At 46.8% G+C, this 13,835-nt stretch overlaps 2 protein-coding genes across 3 annotated transcripts in view; one reads left to right on the forward strand and one right to left on the reverse strand.

The window, feature by feature from the left end:
- SETD4 (SET domain containing 4) overlaps positions 1–13,835 on the reverse strand; it is a 102,849-nt gene that overhangs the window by 40,025 nt on the left and 48,989 nt on the right. The window lies entirely within an intron of this gene.
- Positions 9–10,730, forward strand: LOC139029643 (carbonyl reductase [NADPH] 1-like). Its single transcript, XM_070466953.1, has 3 exons — positions 9–480; positions 983–1,090; positions 10,036–10,730. The coding sequence occupies exons 1-3, from the start codon at positions 195–197 to the stop codon at positions 10,497–10,499; spliced, it is 858 nt and encodes a 285-aa protein (XP_070323054.1). The 5' UTR covers positions 9–194; the 3' UTR covers positions 10,500–10,730.

Raw genomic sequence — 13,835 nt, forward strand, 5'->3', positions numbered from 1 at the left:
ACGGAACGTCTGATCACTCCTCAAGCGGGGAGAAAGCGGCAGAGCCGCCCCCTCCTCAACTAGTCACTGCACGGGAGCCTAGGACACAGTTCTCTGCCTTCTGGGACTGCGACGGGTCTCCACGTCCCACGCCGCGCCACCCCGTCGGTCTCCAGCCTTGTCAGCTCTACTCCAAGGGGCCCTGCACACCGGCCATGTCCTCCACCCACGTGGCGCTGGTCACCGGGGCCAACAAGGGCCTCGGTCTTGCCATCACGCGTGACCTGTGTCGGAGGTTCCCGGGGGACGTGATGCTCACGGCGCGGGACGAGGCGCGGGGTCGGGCGGCCGTGCAGCAGCTGCAGGCGGAGGGCCTGAGCCCCCGTTTCCACCAGCTGGACATCACTGACCTGCACAGCATCCGCGCCGTGCGCGACTTCCTGCGCCAGGAGTACGGGGGCCTCGACGTGCTGGTCAACAACGCGGGCATCGCCTTCCAGAGTAAGTGGGTGGGAGCTGGGGGCGCGGGGCGGAGCTCCTGCCTGAACCTCCGCTGTGGGATCTAGAACCCCCTCCCTAGGGATGGAGCATAGCCTGGAGGTCACAGGGAGAGCAGGTCCTCCGAGACTACAAGCTTTGCCAACAAGAAGGCCTTGCAATAGCTTTGATCAGGCTAAAGGACAATGCCCAGATTTTCATAGTATTGATTTCACTGAATTTTGGATGAGTTGGGCGAATTTTTAACTTCTGAAACCAATTTAAAATTGCAGAGTGGTACACAGGAGGTCATATGGGCTTTTTTCACTCAGCCTCCCCTGATGGTGCCATCTTACATAAGTATATAGCATTATCAAACCACAAAACACTCATTGGTGCAATACCGTTCACTAACACCAAACACTACTGGACGAAAACAGATTTCATGGAAAAAATACTGTATCAAGTAAGCATTTTTACCATATGGCTTGTGTTTCTTAGCCCTATTCTTTTTCTATCCTAAAAGTTGGTGATCCCACACCGATTGCAATTCAGGCAGAAATGACCATGAACACAAACTTCTTTGGTACCCAAGATGTGTGCACAGAGCTCCTGCCTCTGATAAAAAGCCGAGGTGAGTATGACGGAGCCCAAACTGCAGGGTTTCTGGCAAGATCGGAGCCCACCTGCATCCAGTCTAGTTTCCAGACTTCCTACCTCTCCTTCTCAGCTGCACAGACTTCCAGCGGTGTGTTCACTTGGCAGGATGCCTTGTGGCCTCTGGTTCCTCTGCACACGGCCGGAGTTGTTGGTGCTCTCTGTCTATCTGCACTTTGCACATTTGGCTCTTTCTTCTCTTTCCCATCTTAGTTCAAAGGTCTCCTCCAAGAGGCCCTTCACGTGCTCCATGCCCATCACAGGGGGTGTCCTCTCAGGACTCTTTCCCAGACCTTCTCTCCCCCGTGCCCCTCTCAGAGTGACCTGATTTGGGTTTGTGGTGCTCATACTACCACATTCATTAGGCCCCTGAAGACTTTTCCGCTTCCAGTCACCAGGGTGTTTCTTCCTATGGTACTGACATGATAGAGTACCAATACTGGTTTCTAGATGCTAAGTACATCAAGTATACATACTTCGGTCTTTAAAGTTCAGGAAGTCCCCAGACTGTCCTCAAGTTCAATAATTCACTGTAAGGACCAAGAACTCAGCAAAAAGCTATTATATTCAAAGGGACATGATTTTAGAAAAGTGGACAGTTACTCAGTTCAGCAGTGGTAAAGGTCTCATGGCCCAGGGTCGAAGAAAGCCCAGTATGGAGCTGTGGCTTGACATCTCCCCACAGATCCTGGGGGCAGCACGTATTTCTCCCCCAAACAGCCTGTGTCAGACACAAGGGGTATTACCAACCAGTGGGCTCATGCCAACCTTGATGTCCAGGGTTCTTGGTGAGGGGTGGTCAGGCAGGCATGGCCCGCTGCCCTCCTGGCTGGCCCTGCTCTCCAGCCCCTCCAGAGGTCCAGCTGATACCAGGTAGGCCACAGCCCCCACCATACTCACACGTGAACATGGATTAGGTAACCTGACTCTCAAACAAGTCATGAGGACAGTCTTCTCAGACAAGGACTTTCAGTCTTCAGTATTATGTCCCAGATGTCCTGGAATAGGGCTGAAGCTTCCTCTGGCCAACTTAGCCCTTTACTTATAGAGAACACCCTCTGGACCTTCACTAAGGCTCCCTTACCTCAAAAGGATCATTGAGCATCTAAATTTAGCGTAGAACTTTTTTAACAGATACAGAAAGAGTACAGAAATACATCTCTCATCGGGAGCAGCCAGAGTGCGGTTGGAGTAATTTAGAGGAACAGATATTCCAGCCTCTAGAGCCACTACTTCCATTTTCATGTGTTTCTATTTATACTAATTTGTTTCTAATTTTTATCGGAAGATAGTTGCCTTGCAATATTGTGGTGGTTTCTGCCATACAAGAATATGAATCAGCCACAGGTATACATATGTCCCCTCCCTCCAGAACCCTCTCCCTCCTCCCACCCCATCCACCCCTCTAGGTTGTCACAGAGCACTGGGGTGATCTCCCTGAGTCACACAGCACATTCCGCCTGGCTCCCTATTTTACATATGGCAATGGGTATGTTTCTGTGATACTCTCTCAATTCCCCCCACCCTCTCCTTCCCTCCCTGTATTCACAAGTCTGTTCTCTCCATCTGTGTCTCCACTGCCACCCTGCAAATACGTTCATCAGTACCATCTTTCTACTTTCCATACACCTGCATTAATATGCAATATTTATCTTTTTCTTTCTGACTTACTTCACTCTGTATAGTAGGCTCTAGGTTCCTCCACCTTGTCGATACTTACTTGATTCTCATCTTGATCAACTGCTACTTGTACCTTCGGTTCAGTTCACTCAGTCGTGTCTGATTCTTTGTGATCCCATGGACTACAGCACGCCAGGCCTCCCTGTCCATCACCAACTCCCAGAGTCTACCCAAACCCGTGTCCATTGAGTTGGTGATGCCATCCAACCACCTCATCCTCTGTCATCCCCTTCTTCTCCTGCCCTCAATCTTTCCCAGCATCAGGGTCTTTTCAGATGAATCAGCTCTTTGCATCAGAAGGCCAAAGTATTGGAGTTTCAGCTTCAGCATCAGTCCTTCCAATGAACACTCAGGACTGATCTCCTTTAGGATGGACTGGTTGGATCTCCTTGCCACACAAGGGACTCTCAAGGGTCTTCAACACCACAGTTCAAAAGCATCAATTCTTCAGTGCTCAGCTTTTTATTTAGCATAAAACTGTGCAGTCTATTTAGTATTGTTACAAGAGCAAAAGAGGCAAAAAAAAAAATTCTTTTTGTTTGAATGGGAAACCACCAAACCAGACATAGTGAGGATGGCTCCACTGACAGGCACTCAGGAAGAGACTATTGTGGAGAAAAGGCTGACGCAAAGTAAGGAAATTGTGGACTGTCTTCAGCTTCTGGCCCAGGTAACTCTCTGTGACTATCGGTCCTTAGGTTCCCATTTTGTCACCTTGAGGCATTTTCAGGCTTCTGTTTTGGTTTGCTGACAGAGGCCACCAAGGAATTAGAGCCAGCTCAGCCTAATGACCTTCGTGTTTAACTCATTTACATCATGGAAACTGGCTCATGATTAGCCAAGTTCTTCATCAACTAGTTATTTTCCATTAGTATTACACCCAGCAGAGATTTTACCTCCATCTCCCATCACACTTGATCATCAGTATCAGTATCTTCCTATGGCTCCTTTACATGTGAGAGTTGAATATTACCAGCAAGGCCAGTGATAAACCATATCACAGGAAAGTAAGTAGAACATGTGACCTGAAAACTAAGACTCAAGAGAAGCTGGCACCTGGCTGCAGAAACACTCAGTGATTAATGATTGGTTCAATCCATCACCATGTCTTATAAAAATATCCTACAGAGATCCCAGGGCTTCTGCTTGACTTTCAGTTCAGTCCATTTGTTCAGCAGTGTCCAACTGTTTGTAAACCCTTGGACTGCAGCATGCCAGGTCCCCCTGTCCATCACCAGCTCCCGGAGTTTACTCAAACTCATGTCCATTGAGTCGGTAAAACCATCCAATCATGTCATCATCTCTTATCCCCTTCTCCTCCCACCTTCAATCTTTCCCAGCATCAAGGTCTTTTCAGATGAGTCAGTTCTTCACATCAAAGTATTGGAGTTTCGGTTTCAGCATCAGTCCTTCCAATGAATATTCAGGACTGATTTCCTTTGGCTGGACTGGTTGGATCTCCTTGCAGTCCAAGGGACTCTCAAGAGTCTTCTCCAACACCAGTTTAAAAGCATCAGTTCTTTGGGGCTCAGTTTTCTTTATGGTCCAGCTCTCACATCCATGCTTGACTTTGGCAGGTCCCAAAGCAGGGGTGACCTTGACTGCAGGTAGCTTCACTCTATCAAGCATCTGGGATAAGTGAGCTAAGAGAGGATATCATCTCCTGCTCTCAGCGTAATATTGATTTCTCTTATTGCATAACCTATTTAAACATTCTCATTTCCATTCCCCCTACTCCCCATTTTTCATCGACTTTTACGCAGACTTTCTCATCTTTCAAAGGGATGTTAAGTTCAGTCACTGTTCATGCTGACTGCCCTCAGCAATACTAGCCTAACAAGCGCCTCCCCTTAATCCACTCCCATCACACAGGTGGGGTTACACAGGCCCAGACTGGCGGACTCTCAGCCTCTGACTAGACAATACAGCTGCAGTTGCTGTTCCTCCAAATTGGTCATCAGGCCCTTTGGAATTCTGATAAAAAGCTAAATTTATAGTTAACTTTCTTGCTTGCCAATTATCCCCTGACTTCTATATCATCAATTGCAGCCTGGTCCCAGAACTACAGTATGGCCAGAAAAATGAAATTTGAAATGAAGTAGGGAAAAGGACTGTAGAGTCACCCTGGCATTCTCCACACCGCTTCTTCCCCAGAGGAGAAAGGAGTCTATCCGGGGGCTTCCCAAGGCTCCCATCGTGCTGACTGTGGGCATAAGCTCACGAATGTCTGTGAGCCAACATTTGAGACAACCAGAGTTTCATATCCGGTCCCAATTCTGTATCAAACCTCTATTCTGAGTGTGAAAGTGTGCTCCCTGGCCTCAGGAATATGCCTCATCAGTCCAAATCATGCAGTGTCTTCTGCTCCAATACCATAATACAACTTGGGCACAAGGATCTACTGCCGGCTACACGGAGCCATGCCCACAGACAGCATCTCACCTCATCGGGACATTTTCTACCTTCCCAGGGCTACTACCTGCAACTCACAGGCTCTGTGCTGATCCTTTAGCTCAAAGAATATGACTCATGCCATGCAAAGACTTTTTCTGTCATGCTGTCAGATACAGCAGGAATGGGAGAGGCATGGATGAACAAGGATCCCATCTCTGCATTCCTGCAGCACCCTATTTGCACTCATCTCATGGGGCCAGGCCCCAGTTCGATTCCTGGGTTGGGAAGATCCACTGGAGAAGGGATAGGCTACCCACTCCAGTATTCTTGGGCTTCCCTTGTGAATCAGCTGTTAAAAGAATCCACCTGCAATGCAGGAGACCTGGGTTTGATCCCTAGGTTGGAAAGATACCCTGGAGAAGGGGAAGGCTACCCACTCCAGTATTCTGGCCTGGAGAATTCCATGGACAGTATAGTCCATGCGGTTGCAAACAGTCGGACGCAACTGAGCAACTTTCACTTTCACGGGGCCAGTTAGCATTTCAAATAATCACACCTGAACACGCTCAGTGGTTCCAACTGCCTTCCAATTTTGGAAGTGGTTCTTCTGATGAGCCTCAAGTAGTTGTACTTTAATTCCTCCTAACCTCCCATTTGATTCCCAGAGTGTCATGCTCATGTGACCGTCCATTAAATAGTCCAGTTTCCACTGCCCGCCTCTGTCCTCATACAGCCAGGACTTGAGTCACCACTCCCGAGCTGACATAAACCTGAACCCAAAGAAACAAGCATCAGTTCAGCCCTCTGAACTGAGCTGATTTCACCGTCCTTCAACCTGATGCTCCCTGGTCAACTTGGAACTGCCATCCACAAACCCATCAGCACTTTGCTGGTCAACAGAGGCCTGGCCTAGAACCCTGCCCAAGTGACCTAAGGTCCTCAGCTGGTTCCAGAGAAGACCTTTGAGAAAAAGCTGCTGTCTGCTCCTGAATGCAATAAGGACTCCTCCAACGTTTGGAGCTCTTTCCTCGATATACCGTTTTCATTTTCTTATGGAAATCTGGGCACTGCCCTCCCCATTATAGCATATCTTTCTCTTTAGTTACCCTAGGATCATGGTTAGGGCAGGTTACAAGACTGTCTAATACCCTTCACTCATATTGAAGTGAAGTGGAAGTCGCTCAATTGTGTCCAAATCGTTGCAACCCCATGGACTATACAGTCCATGGAATTCTCCAGACCAGAATACTGGAGTGAGTGGCCATTCCGTATTCCAGGGGATCTTCCCAACCCAGGGATCGAACTCAGGTCTCCTACATTGCAGACGGATACTTCATTCACAGATACAGTCTTAATTCATCTCATAGGAAACTGGTAACTGGCTCTCCAGGGGGAATTGAGTCCAACATCTCAGCAAATTGTGTATTCATTATTCTCATACATCAGTTCAGTTCAGTTCAGTCACTCAGTCATGTCCAACTCTGTGACCCCATGAATCGCAGCACTCCAGGCCTCCCAGTCCATCACCAACTCTCGGAGTTTACTCAAACTCATGCCCATTGAGTCGGTGATGCCATTCAGCCATCTCATCCTCTGTTGCCCCCTTCTCATCCTGCCCCCAATCCCTCCCAGCATCAGGGTCTTTTCCAATGAGTCAACTCTTTGCATGAGGTGGCCAAAGTGCTAGAGTTTCAGCTTCAGCATCAGTCCTTCCAATGAACACCCAGGACTGACCTCCTTTAGGATGGACTGGTTGGATCTCCTTGCAGTCCAAGGGATTCTCAAGAGTCTTCTCCAACACCACAGTTCAAAAGCGTCAATTTTTCGGTGCTCAGCTTTCTTCACCATCCAACTCTCACATCCATACATGACCACTGGAAAAACAATAGCCTTGACCAGACGGACCTTTGCTAGCAAAGTAATGTCTCTGCTTTTTAATATGCTACATAGGTTGGTTATAACTTGCCTTCCAAGGAGTAAGTGTCTTTTAATTTCATGGCTGCAGTCACCATCCACAGTGATTTTGGAGCCCCCCAAAAATAAAGTTTGACATGGTTTCCACTGTCTCCCCATCCATTTCCCATGAGGTGATGGAACTAGATGCCATGATCTTAGTTTTCTGAATGTTAAGCTTTAAGCCAACTTTTTCACTCTCCTCTTTCACTTTCATCAAGAGGCTTTTTAGTTCCTCTTCACTCTCTGCCATAAGGGTGGTGTCGTCTGCATATCTGAGGTTATTGATATTTCTCCCGGCAATCTTGATTCCAGCTTGTGCTTCATCCAGCCTGGCATTTCTCAGGATGTACTCTGCATACAAGTTAAATAAGCAGCATGACAATATACAGCCTTGATGTACTCCTTTTCCTATTTGGAACCAGTCTGTTGTTCCATGTCCAGTTCTAACTGTTGCTTCCTGACCTGCATACAGGTTTCTCAAGAGGCAGGTCAGGTGGTCTGGCATTCCCATCTCTTTCAGAATTTTCCACAGTTTATTGTGATCCACACAGTCGAAGGCTTATGGCATAGTCAATAAAGCAGAAATAGATGTTTTTCTGGAACTCTCTTGCTTTTTCGATGATCCAGCGGATATTGGCAATTTGATCTCTGGTTCCTCTGCCTTTTCTAAAACCAGCTTAAACATCTGGAAGTTCTCGGTTCCCATATTGCTGAAGCCTGGCTTGGAGAATTTTGAGCATTACTTTACTAGATTGAGAGATGTGTGCAATTGTGCGGTAGTTTGAGCATTCTTTGGGATCGCCTTTCTTAGGGATTGGAATGAAAACGGACCTTTTCCAGTCCTGTGGCCATTGCTGAGTTCTCCAAATTTGCTGGCATATTGAGTGCAGCACTTTCACAGCATCATCTTTCAGGGTTTGAAATAGTTCAACTGGAATTCCATCACATCCACTAACTTTGTACATAGTGATGCTTTCTAAGGCCCACTTGACTTCACATTCCAGGATGTCTGGCTCTAGGTCAGTGATCACACCATTGTGATTATCTGGGTCATGAAGATCTTTTTTGTACAGTTCTTCTGTGTATTCTTGCCACCACTTCTTAACATTTTCTGCTTCTGTTAGGTCCATACCATTTCTGTCCTTTATCAAACCCATCTTTGCCTAAAATGTTCCCTTGATATCTCTAATTTTCTTGAAGAGATCTCTACTCTTTCCCATTCTGTTATTTTCCTCTATTTCTTTGCATTGATCGCTGAGGAAGGCTTTCTTATCTCTCCTGGCTATTCTTTGGAACTCTGCATTCAAATGGGAATATCTTTCCTTTTCTCCTTTGCTTTTCGCTTCTCTTCTTTTCACAGCTATTTGTAAGGCCCCCTCAGACAATCATTTTGCCTTTTTGCATTTCTTTTCCATGGGGATGGTCTTGATCCCTGTCTCCTGTACAATGTCATGAACCTCTGTCCACAGTTCATCAGGTTCTCTGTCTATTAGATCTAGTCCCTTAAATCTGTTTGTCACTTCCACTGTATAGTCATAAGGGATTTGATTTAGGTCATACCTGAATGGTCTAGTGGTTTTCCCTACTTTCTTCAATTTAAGTCTGAATTTGGCAATAAGGAGCTCATGATCTGAGCCACAGTCAGCCCCCAGTCTTGTTTTTGCTGACTGTATAGAGCTTCTCCATCTTTGGCTGCAAAGAATATAATCAATCTGATTTTGGTATTGACCATCTGGTGATGTCCATGTGTAGAGTCTTCTCTTGTGTTGTTGGAAGAGGGTGTTTGCTATGACCAGTGTGTTCTCTTGGCAAAACTTTATTAGCTTTTGCACTGCTTCACTCTGTACTCCAAGGTCAAATTTGCCTGTTACTCCAGGGGTTTCTTGACTTCTTACGTTTGCATTCCAGTCGCCTACAATGAAAAGGACATCTTTTTTGGGTGTTAGTTCTAAAAGGTCTTGTAGGTCTTCATAGAACTGTTCAACTTCAGCTTCTTCAGCATTACTGGTTGGGGCATAGGCTTGGATTACCGTGGTATTGAATGGTTCCTTAGAAACGAACAGAGATCATTCTGTCATTTTTGAGATTGCATCCAAGTACTGCATTTCCGACTCTATTGTTGACCATGATGGCTACTCCATTTCTTTTAACGGGTTCCTGCCCACAGTAGTAGGTATAATGGTCATCTGAGTTAAATTCACCCATTCCTGTCCATTTTAGTTCGCTGATTCCTAGAATGTCGACACTCACTCTTGCCATCTCCTGTTGGACCACTTCCAATTTCCCTTGATTCATGGACCTAACATTGCAGGTTCTATGCAATATTGCTCTTTACAGCATCGGACCTTGCTTCTATCACCAGTCCCATCCACAACTGGGCGATGTTTTTGATTTGGCTCCATCCCTTCATTCTTTCTGGAGTTATTTCTCCACTGATCTCCATTAGCATATTGGGCACCTACCGACCTGGGGAGTTCCTCTTTCAGTATCCTATCATTTTGCCTTCCCATACTGTTCATGGGGGTCTCGAGGCAAGAATACTGAAGTGGTTTGCCATTCCCTTCTCCAGTGGACCACATTCTGTCAGACCTCTCCACCATGACCCATCGTCTTGGGTGGCCCCACACGGCATGGCTTAGACTCATTGAGTTAGACAAGACTCTGGTCCATGTGATCAGATTCGCTAGTTTTCTGTGATTATGGTTTTAATGTGTCTGCCCTCTGATGCACTCTCGCAACACCCATGGTCTTTCTTGGGTTTCTTTTACCTCAGACATGGGGTATCTTCTCACAGCCGCCTCGGTGTACTGGGAAAGCAGTGGCCATGTAAACCTGCCTCCAGGCCCCGCCTGGAGCCATACCTTCCAAGTAACGGTTTGTGTTGTATTTTAGGCAGAGTGGTGAATATGTCTAGCGGATGGGGCTTCAAAGCTCTTGAAAGCTGCAGCCCTGAACTGCAGCAGAAATTGAGAAGTGAGACCATCACAGAGGAGGAGCTGGTGGGGCTCATGAACAAGTTTGTGGAAGACACAAAGAACGGGGTGCAAAGGAAGGAGGGCTGGCCGGATGATAATATATATGGAATGACGAAAATCGGCGTCACGGCCCTGTCCAGAATCCAAGCCAGGAAGCTGAGTGAGCAGAGAGGAGGAGACAAGATCCTCCTGAATGCCTGCTGCCCAGGGTGGGTGAGAACCGACATGGGGGGACCCAAAGCCCCCAAAAGCCTAGAAGAAGGAATAGAGACCCCTGTGTACTTGGCCCTTCTGCCCTCCGATGCCGAGGGGCCTCATGGACAGTGTGTCCATGAGAAAAAAGTTGCAAAATGGCAATTCATGCAGCAGATCTTCCCATAGGTCCCACTTTGTTACCTGTCCTGATTAGACTAAGAAAACAGTGTTCAAAATATCTCCCTGTGAAAAAAATCAAACATGCCTACCTCTATGTAAATTTCAAAGCCACTTTGAAATGGCTACTATTCTGTGAGATCTTTTGTGATTTCTTATGTGATCCCAGGGAATAAAAGAAGAATGGATGACAAATAATGAATAAACATCAACAGATGAATACATGATTCTTTATAAATATTCGTTTGTTCCAACTGATTATATGTCAAACAAGCTCAGAAGTCTAATAGACCAAAATATAGGTCAAGGAAAGTGAGAGTACAACTTGGGGAAAGAATTATCATCAATAGGGCCAGATGGGAAATACTTTTAGTTTTCAGGTTCAAGTGGTCTCTGTGAGAACTGTTCACCTCCTCTCTTTCACCATGAAAATACCCAGAGACAATATAGAAGCTGACGAGCATGGCCATATTGGGTCTGCCAGCTTTAGCTGACCAGCCTCTGGTATAACATGGACCACATCATGAGGGGAAAACATCTGCTCTGGTGCCTGTAAATGCCAAACTCATTGGGGGAAAAAAAAATTGTACATGTGAAATGTGAGGGAGCGCTGGTATGAAAGATAACATGCTACAAGAATCTGAGACGATGGGGGAAATGGAGAATGGATGGGTAAGATGGGTATGAGAGATCACGGTCAAATCTCTTCAGGGTGAATGTGTCATTTTTGTGGGATGAGGTGTCAGGAGGTCTGCAACATTAGCATGCTTCTGCAAACTATACACAGCAGTGGAACATATAACTAGAGTGACATATCCATCACAGTTGAACCTAGCTGGGAGGACGCCTGGCGCCCACTTTACTGTGCTTTCAACTTTCTGTTTAAAATCTTTGAACCAGAACAGCCTGCCTCTGCCCTTTCCTGTCTGACCCTGAGCAAAATCCCGCGTCTACTGTATCCCCTAAATCGTAAAATGAAGAGAACTGTTATGGGATTGCTGTAAATTATCCAGATATCGGTGATAGTGCTGAAAACACACTGGACGGGCCAAGTGTCGCATGTCATGAGTCCCTGTAAGAGGGGGCCAGCTGCACGCAAGGCATTGACAAGAAGCTTCCTGCTGCCCAGAACCACGCCTGGCTCCCCAAGGCCCCAAGGGCTGTCCACCACATCCCCAATGCACAGAAGCTCCATGTTGTACAGACGCCCCTACTGTCATGGTTACCTGTCACTTTCCACCTCTGATTGTCAGCCCTGGGGAAGCAACAGCCCCTGAAGGCAAAGGCAGGGCCCTTCCTGAAGAGTCAGGTTGACTTTACAACTGTAGGCCTTCAACTAGTCTGTTATTTTCCTCCTCCCCCTGCACCCCACACCATATGACAACAGAGAATTATCAGTGTCTAGATCAACAGTCAGCATCACATCTGCTAGTTTGGAAATGGACAGGGGAATCGCAATGATCATGCATCCTTAGTTCCAGAAAAATAAAGCCCATGTGATTAACCAGTTGTTAACTGTGACCTAAGACAAATCAAAATGTATGCACTTTCAACAAACCTAAGCATATGTAACTTTTAAGTACAACATTCCAAATTATGACCCTGCACACAGTAAGAGGTTCATAAACAACCCTTCAATATTGAATTCCACAGTCAGATAGCCTGCCCACGCTGAAAGTCTAATCATAGGACCTATTGTCAAAAGCTGAGTTTCTATCAAGAGAGCAGGCAGAGCTATGTCCTTAGAAGTGGTTGTATTGTTGTTCAGTCTCTCAGTCATGTCCAACTCTTTGTGTCCCCATGGACTGCAGCATGCCAGGCTTCCCTGTCCTTCACCATCTCCTGGAGCTTGCTCAGACTCATGTCCATTGAGTCAGTGATGCCATCCAACCATCTCATCCTCTGTTGCCCCCTTCTCCTCTTGCCTTCAGTCTTTCCCAGCATCAGAGTCTTTTCCAATGAGTCGGCTCTTTGCATCAGGTGACCAAAGTATTGGAGCTACAGCTTCAGCATCAGTCCTTCCAATGAATATTCAGGGTTGATTTCCTTTAGGATGGACTGGTTTGATCTCCTTGTTGTCCAAGGGACTCTCAAGAGTCCCCTCCAACACCACAGTTCAAAAGTTACCCTATGTAGTTTCATTGCATCTTAGGAAGAAGTAACCATACCGATTCTGCAGGTTTGATGGACCCAGCACAAGACAATAACTGCACTCCTTCCTCCTTTTGGAGACCTACACATGCACGCATGCAGCACGTCTAATGACTTTTATTCCTCTGCCAGGAATCCCTAGGCCCCTAATGTCCCTTCACCAAGCAGTTTTGTTTGGAGGAAGCTCACCACTCCACCCTGCAAACCACAGTGTATCTCAGAGGTGGGATCAAGAGAGGGCTGTGTACTGGTTTGGGTCAGGATGCTGCAGCAGGGAGGGGTGCAGCCAGGAGTGGTCATTAGGAACCTTCTGGAACATCTGGCGCCTCCTAGGAGGGAGGGAAAGGGGCGGGGCCTCCTTCTCAACTAGTCAGAGCACTGGACCTGGAACCCTTGGCATTTCTGCCTGTGATGGGCCTCCATGTCCCAGTCTGCCTGACCTGGGGTGGCCTCCAGCCTGGTAAGCTCTACTAACTGGAAAGGGCCCCGTGCACCCTGCCATGTCCTTGGCCAATACCCCCATGGCGCTGCTCGCCGGAGCCAACAAGGGCATTGGCCTTGCCGTCGTGCGTGACCTGTGTTGGCAGTTCCTGACATGCTACCTGACGCGCTGTCTCCTGAGCTGCAGTCCTCGTTTTGCCCCAATTAATACTCAACTCACAACTCTCACATTGTGCATCTTTTTTAGTTGACAGTTTCAAACACATCTTTATTCATCAAAATAGGAACCATTACAATGAATACATTTTTGCCAATGAGAAATAAGTTTGTTTATTCCTGTAGCACAATTCCATGCTTCAGGATTCAGTGAACTCTCGGAAAGCATCTTCTGCCTCTTCTGGTTGTGGAAGCGTTTCCTCTGTGATATTTTAGCCATGTACATGAAGTACATTAAAGTGAAAAGAAATTGGTGAAATTAGTGTTCACATATTTTATTTAACCCACCACAACCAGAACATCATCTCTGTAATATGTAATGAGGATAGAAATCAGTGAGGTAATTTACAATTTGTTGTAGTGAGTGTTAACTTTTTTTTTTAGTTTCTTTCTGGTTGTGCTGTGTGTTCCTTGCTGCACAGGCTTCCTCCAGCTGCAGCACTCAGCTTTCTCGCTGCGGCGACGTCTCTTGCCGCAGAACACAGGCTCCTGAGCACAGGCTCAGCAGTTGTAGTCCGTGGACTTAGTTGCCCCTCA

This window comes from Odocoileus virginianus, chromosome 4, assembly GCF_023699985.2.
Source record: "Odocoileus virginianus isolate 20LAN1187 ecotype Illinois chromosome 4, Ovbor_1.2, whole genome shotgun sequence".
Classification (NCBI taxonomy): Eukaryota; Metazoa; Chordata; class Mammalia; order Artiodactyla; family Cervidae; genus Odocoileus; species Odocoileus virginianus.

Coding starts and splice junctions, on each gene's coding strand:
- LOC139029643 (XM_070466953.1), top strand. CDS start 195: ATGTCCTCCACCCACGTGGCGCTGGTCACCGGGGCCAACAAGGGCCTC. Junction 481..982: donor CGCGGGCATCGCCTTCCAGA/GTAAGTGGGTGG, acceptor CTATCCTAAAAG/TTGGTGATCCCACACCGATT. Junction 1,091..10,035: donor GCCTCTGATAAAAAGCCGAG/GTGAGTATGACG, acceptor GTTGTATTTTAG/GCAGAGTGGTGAATATGTCT.